A 5,933-nucleotide genomic window follows, 5' to 3' on the forward strand; every position below is an offset into this window, starting at 1 on the left:
CCGCACCGAACCGATTTTTAGGTTTCTTTTTAAGAAACCGTAGGTTTTTGTATAAATCTATAACCACACCGATAATTAAGGTAGATTTTTTATTTTATAAAAATAAACCGAAAAAATACTGAACCGTACCGAATAAATTTTACATGTGAAAAATATATTTACTTAGTAAGTTTTAAAATAATAATGCATTAAATTTTTCTTTAGGCCTTGGAATTATGAAATCTATTATAAGCCAACAAGTAATTAAACTAAAAATACTAATTCCTAAAACCTATTATGCTACTTCTATTTAAACTAAGTTATATCAAGTATCTTTATTAGCAAGACACAAAGTATTCTAGCGATTATGAGTAGCAAACTACAATGTATTAAATATGTTTCCTTTTATATAATTTAGATTTATCTTTTTGAATATTTAATCTTCTATGGACTTTATTCTTGAGTCACAGCTTTGTTAATATCTTACTCGTGTGATTTATATTTTCTTTGCCTTTACTTGGTTTCTTTTGAGTTGCTGTAGAATAGTTGATGGATCTATACTCTAGTCATCTTTCATTTTTTTAATTCATCACCCTTTAAACAGTAAAAATGTCTAGAGAATTTTGCTAAGTCTTATAAAAGAACGTATGTTATTGCATTCTACTTCTACTGATGAATTTTACATGATATTTAAAAAAATACCGAAAATTAATCGAACCGTACCAATACCGAAGAGAAACCGATATAATTAGGACGGTTTCAAAATATCTAAATTTGATTATACATAATAGAATAATCGAAAAATTAATATGATACAAATTTTATAAAATAACCGGCGGAACCGAACCATTGTCCCCCTGCTCATGCCCCTTTGAAAGGGATGCCATAAAAACACCATATTGCAAAAATAATATAATACCTTTTCCTTTTATTTTCCCTTATCTACTTGTAGACAGTGTTACCATTTCAACCGATAGCCAAAGAGCTGAGGACTCAGAGATAATGGCAATGGCTACCCACTGCTCTTCCTCTTCGTTAATGTTCGCTTCCACTTCACCAAAATCCTTTTCTTCTTCCCCAAAGAAAACCCCATTTCTGGGTTTCTCAATGGCAGCCTTATCGAAGCCGTCGTTTCAATTATCACCCCTCGCCAAGACCAATCGGACAGCCCAAATTCGTTGCCAAGATAAAGCTGCCGCCTACATTCCTCTTGACCAACGGTGGATGTTCGAAGAGTCTGAAATTGACGGCCCTGTAAACTAAAAATTTCTCCCTTTTTGTTTTTTGTTTTTTATCTTACTTGTTTTACTTGAGTTTTTTCTTTTTAGCGGAGCTGAACAATTGATAGTTTTATTTATTCCTCTGTTATTTTCCAGCTTTTTTAGTACAATTTAGTAAATTTACGATGAGTGGGAGCTCTATTTGTAGAATTCAAACTAGGTGATTTGCTTCCAGTATGTTATTCTTTATACTCTCTACTTTCAATTTATGGGAAACTATTTGAGTGGGTACGGATTTGAAACTTGTGTTATGTCATAACATTTGTTGGTTATAAGAGTTATGAAATTTGTGGTCTGAAACATACTTATAAAGGCTTTTCATTAAGGGTAAAAATGAGAAATTTAAGTTAAATTGTTTCTAACTTTAGAAAACAAGTGATTGTTTTTGAAATAGACTAACATGGAAATAGCATCACATAAACCGGAACAGAGGTGGTAGGTTATACCTCTTTTGCTCCATTTCATTTGTCAATTTTTTTCTTTTTGGTCTAAGTATTTCTGTATTAGGATTCTCCTTTTGTACGAGATATGTTGCTAGCTCATCTGCAGAAGTGCATGAGGAGCTAAGTTCTAATTAATTCTATCCGTCTCCAGGATAGATAGTCTACTTTGGCAGTCAACCAGCAGTGACTTGAAAATTTCATTGGCTTTTGTTTAACGTTTAAGCAATAATAAAAACAAGTCACATGTAGTGTTGGTGTTGTGTCAAAAGATATAATGATGCTTCTAGTATCTGCAGTAATACGGCGAGAGCGGGAGAGACGGAGAGTCAGGGAGGTCATATCGATATAAAGTATTACAATTATCTCCCACATTGTGGAGAATAAAAGGTCTGATAGTAATATTGGCTTGACTATTTAAAGATATCCATAGTTTTAGTGGTTCAGTATGACTTACTTTCTTAATCAATGTGCACAGTTTATGTTAAAAATTTAGATTATGAACATTTTTGCATTATCGAATGGTTAAGATATGGCAAATAATATATTCTTGTTTCCTCCTGTAGGACATTTGGAATGAGACATGGTATCCCAAGGCTGCTGACCATGTGAACACAGACAAACCTTGGTATATTGTTGATGCCACTGATTTAATTCTTGGAAGAATGGCATCAACTATAGCGATATATATGAGAGGGAAGAATCTGGCCACATACACTCCAAGTGTTGACATGGGTGCATTTGTCATAGTGGTAAGTTTCTGTACTAAAAGCATGTGCTGCCATAAGGAAAAAAAAGCATTGGTACTCTACTTTTTCCTTTAAGACCTATAGGTCCTACGAATGCCATATCCTTTATTCTTAAGCAATGTTGGATATTCTAGTCCTAAAAGACCTTGATAGAAGTTTTTGAAAGATGAAAATTGTAGTTACATGCTATGCTTCCTTATGATTTTTTCTTATGAGTTGTCACATTTGTATATAAAATCTTATTATGCATGGTTATTTGTTCAACTTTCCTTAAGCCACACACGCATTAAATATATTAATTCGGAATGCCTCAAGCCCATATTAGTTGGGTAAATTAGAAAAATTAGATTGTTTGACCCCAGGTTTGGGGAGGGGACCTCCAGTGTTTGAGATGCATGATATGACTTTAACACTTTCCTGCTCTCTTTAACTGTAAATTTTCTGGTATTCTACTGTTGTGGTTTGATGTCTGAGCAATCCTGGTTTTACTTGAACACGAAAAGGTTAATGCTGAGAAGGTTGCAGTATCTGGGAAAAAGAGGACCCAAAAACTTTATAGGAGACACTCTGGCAGACCTGGTGGGATGAAAGTGGAGACTTTTGATCAACTTCAACAGAGAATTCCTGAAAGAATCATTGAGCATGCTGTCCGTGGCATGCTTCCCAAAGGGAGGGTCAGTATGCTTTACTATTCGTAGAGTTCCGTTCCATATATATGGAATTTCTTAATATTGCTAATTAGCCTAAGATGTTTGGCAATTTACATATAATGTTGGGAACAAGAGTATCACTTATCAGATATTAGGGACTCCATAAATAACTCTCATCTCCTGTAGCATCCATGGAACTTACAATAGACTCGCGCGTGTGTGTATTATTTCTATACACGCGTACAGTCAAATATAAACCATCCCACTTGGAACAAATGATTTTAAATCCTAGATTTGCCTCTGCATAAAAGAGTATTACGTCTTTGAATGCTGGTTTGTAGGCAGAGTACGGGTTAACAGATGTCGTACCCTTAATCCTACATCAATTGTGCATGGCTATGGTTTACTGTTAAACACAGCAGATGGGAATTTTGCAACAACGATGTTCTCATGTTTCAGGGTTACTTATTAATTATTATGTGCACGTACTCCTCGTTTCAAAAAATTGAAAAGTTCATTTAGTTGTCAGACTTGGTAGCGATTGAACTTGCTTTGCTTTGAATCACTGATAACAAGTAATATAGATTTTGTTTTGTAAAAGAAGATACTTTACATTTGATATACTCTCAATCCTAAATATATTAAGTTTTCTGTTTGTGCAGCTTGGTAGACAATTATTTACTCATCTTAAGGTGTATAAAGGTCCTGAACATCCTCATGAGGCTCAGAAACCCATTGAATTGCCCATTAGAGACAAGAGGATACAGAAGCAGCGGTGAACTCCCAACAGTGCAATTGAGGAGCAGTTCTCATTTTTGGCTGTTGATACATTCCTTTAAGTTTTTTCTGTTTAACTGGTGTAACTTCATGTTTTAACTCCAGTACTGTTCCTGGTCTCCTGCTATTCTTCTTTATGCTTTTGTAGAGGTGTTTCTTTACAAATTTATTTGCCTCCACATTTTTTTGAGCAAATGAGATTCTTCTTTAGGTTTCAGTTCTAATGAATGTTTCTTCACCTTGGCTTTGTCCTGCAGAGTGGATTCAGTAATATTTTCACTCACTTCTCTCTTCTCGTACCCTCACGCTTGGGGTTATATAAGTTACTCTATTTGGCATTCTAAGTTCCAGGCAGTATTGGTAGTCAATGGGTGTCATGGTGTCAACCTTTTGATTTCTGTCTGGTTTTGGGAAAGAATAAATAGAAATTGACTCTGTTTGTTTGTCTAGCAGGACATCTCGATGGCCTCTAGCACTAGAACTTGAATATCAGATTGTAGGGTTTTTGTGTTGCCAAAGCTTAAATTTGAGTTCGGCGTAAATATGAATTGAGGCATGAGAAGAAGATGGGATGAATTGATTTGGCCATTTTGTTTAGAGTTTTGGGTAACTAATAATCTGCTTTGAGTTCTTTAATCATAATTTTTTGTCTGTATAGTGCTTCGATGATTGTAAATGCATGATCATGGAAGAAGGCAACTCTTAACTTCTTTCAAAGATCCTGCAATTTAATCATTCACAGTTATCATTATTAATAATAGGGATAAGAAAGAAATAAACGATCAGAATGAGGTTAAGGGCAATTTTGTTCATATATTAGGAGCTATTATATGAAAGAAAATATGAATATTTAGGATTTTAATAGTATAGGGGTGTTAAGTGTTTGACCTAGAAATATAAGGGGCGTATTTAAAATTGAGTAATATTACATGGGTGTTTAACGTAATTTACCCTTAAATATTTTGTATTTTAAAAAAAAGGTTAAAGTAATGCACGTGAAATCTATGATCAAATATGCGAAAATGCGATATGTATTCGGTGGATAATACGATCATCACAAATTCACAATCGAACACAATCAGAAATTGAAACTTAGCTAGCTATTTGATGTGTGTGTGTATATACTATTACTTTTGTCATTTTTGTATCTTCTTTGAATAATCCCTAAGATTAATCAGTAAGTCTATAGATACTTAAAGTAATTGTAGAGAAGCCGTTAATAGTAACTTTTATATCAATATAAGTAGAGCATGCTTTTGGAACACCCTGAGCCTGTAGGAAAAGATGAAACTCCAGAATTATGAATCCCCAAAAAAATACCACCCAAACCTCCTGATATTGATCATGACAATTCAATACAAAACAACCTACAAAATAAACTATCTTTCAAAGAAATGCTAACAACATCTAGCCCAATGATTTTTGACTCCACTCTAAATCAAAAGAATTTGGAGTTAGCAAAGACTATCCCTATAGAGGGTAGGATTGAAAAATTTGAAACCTTAGACGCACAAGGCATCAAAATTATCTCTTTGTCAGATGAAGATAGGCAAAGAATTTATGAGCCTTGAAAAAATGCCATCATAGTGAAGTTAGTGGGCAAACGTATGTTACACCACTACTTAAAGAAAAAAATTCAGGAGTTATGGAGGCCAATGGAAGATTTCCAACTGATTAATCTGGGTGAAGACTATTACATAATTAAATTCAAAAATAAAAAAAAAACATGGAGAAGACTATTCAGCAAGGGCCTTGGTTCATCAATGGTCATTTCCTCTCTATCACTAAATGGAAACCAAATTTTGTAGAATCCAAAGAGAGACTAACAACAACGGTAGTATGGGTTAGGCTCCCTCAACTGCCTGCAGAGTTTTATGATGGCAAAATACTTGAAAAAATTGGCAATGCAATTGGTCGCCTACTAAGGATTGATGTTTGTACATCAATCATACTAAGGGAACGATATGCAAGACTTTGTGTTGAACTCTCTCTAGAAATCCCAGTCCAACCCTTCCTATATGTTGGACAACATAAATAATACATACACTATGAGGGAGA

General features: G+C 34.2%; 1 protein-coding gene across 1 annotated transcript; it reads left to right on the top strand.

The window, feature by feature from the left end:
• The first annotated feature begins 898 nt into the window (after positions 1–898).
• LOC107824248 (large ribosomal subunit protein uL13c-like) lies at positions 899–4,070 on the top strand. The gene is made up of 4 exons (XM_016650998.2): positions 899–1,233; positions 2,266–2,451; positions 2,952–3,122; positions 3,761–4,070. Exons 1-4 carry the CDS (start codon positions 982–984, stop codon positions 3,875–3,877), a joined length of 726 nt encoding a protein of 241 aa, XP_016506484.1. The 5' UTR covers positions 899–981; the 3' UTR covers positions 3,878–4,070.
• The last annotated feature ends 1,863 nt before the right edge of the window (positions 4,071–5,933 follow it).

Source organism: Nicotiana tabacum, chromosome 8 (assembly GCF_000715075.1).
Source record: "Nicotiana tabacum cultivar K326 chromosome 8, ASM71507v2, whole genome shotgun sequence".
Classification (NCBI taxonomy): Eukaryota; Viridiplantae; Streptophyta; class Magnoliopsida; order Solanales; family Solanaceae; genus Nicotiana; species Nicotiana tabacum.

Bases quoted from the DNA above. Each gene is read 5' to 3' on its own strand.
- LOC107824248 (XM_016650998.2), top strand. From the start codon at position 982: ATGGCAATGGCTACCCACTGCTCTTCCTCTTCGTTAATGTTCGCTTCC. The intron at 1,234-2,265 runs GTAAACTAAAAA...TTCCTCCTGTAG, and splicing joins AGTCTGAAATTGACGGCCCT to GACATTTGGAATGAGACATG. The intron at 3,123-3,760 runs GTCAGTATGCTT...CTGTTTGTGCAG, and splicing joins GCATGCTTCCCAAAGGGAGG to CTTGGTAGACAATTATTTAC.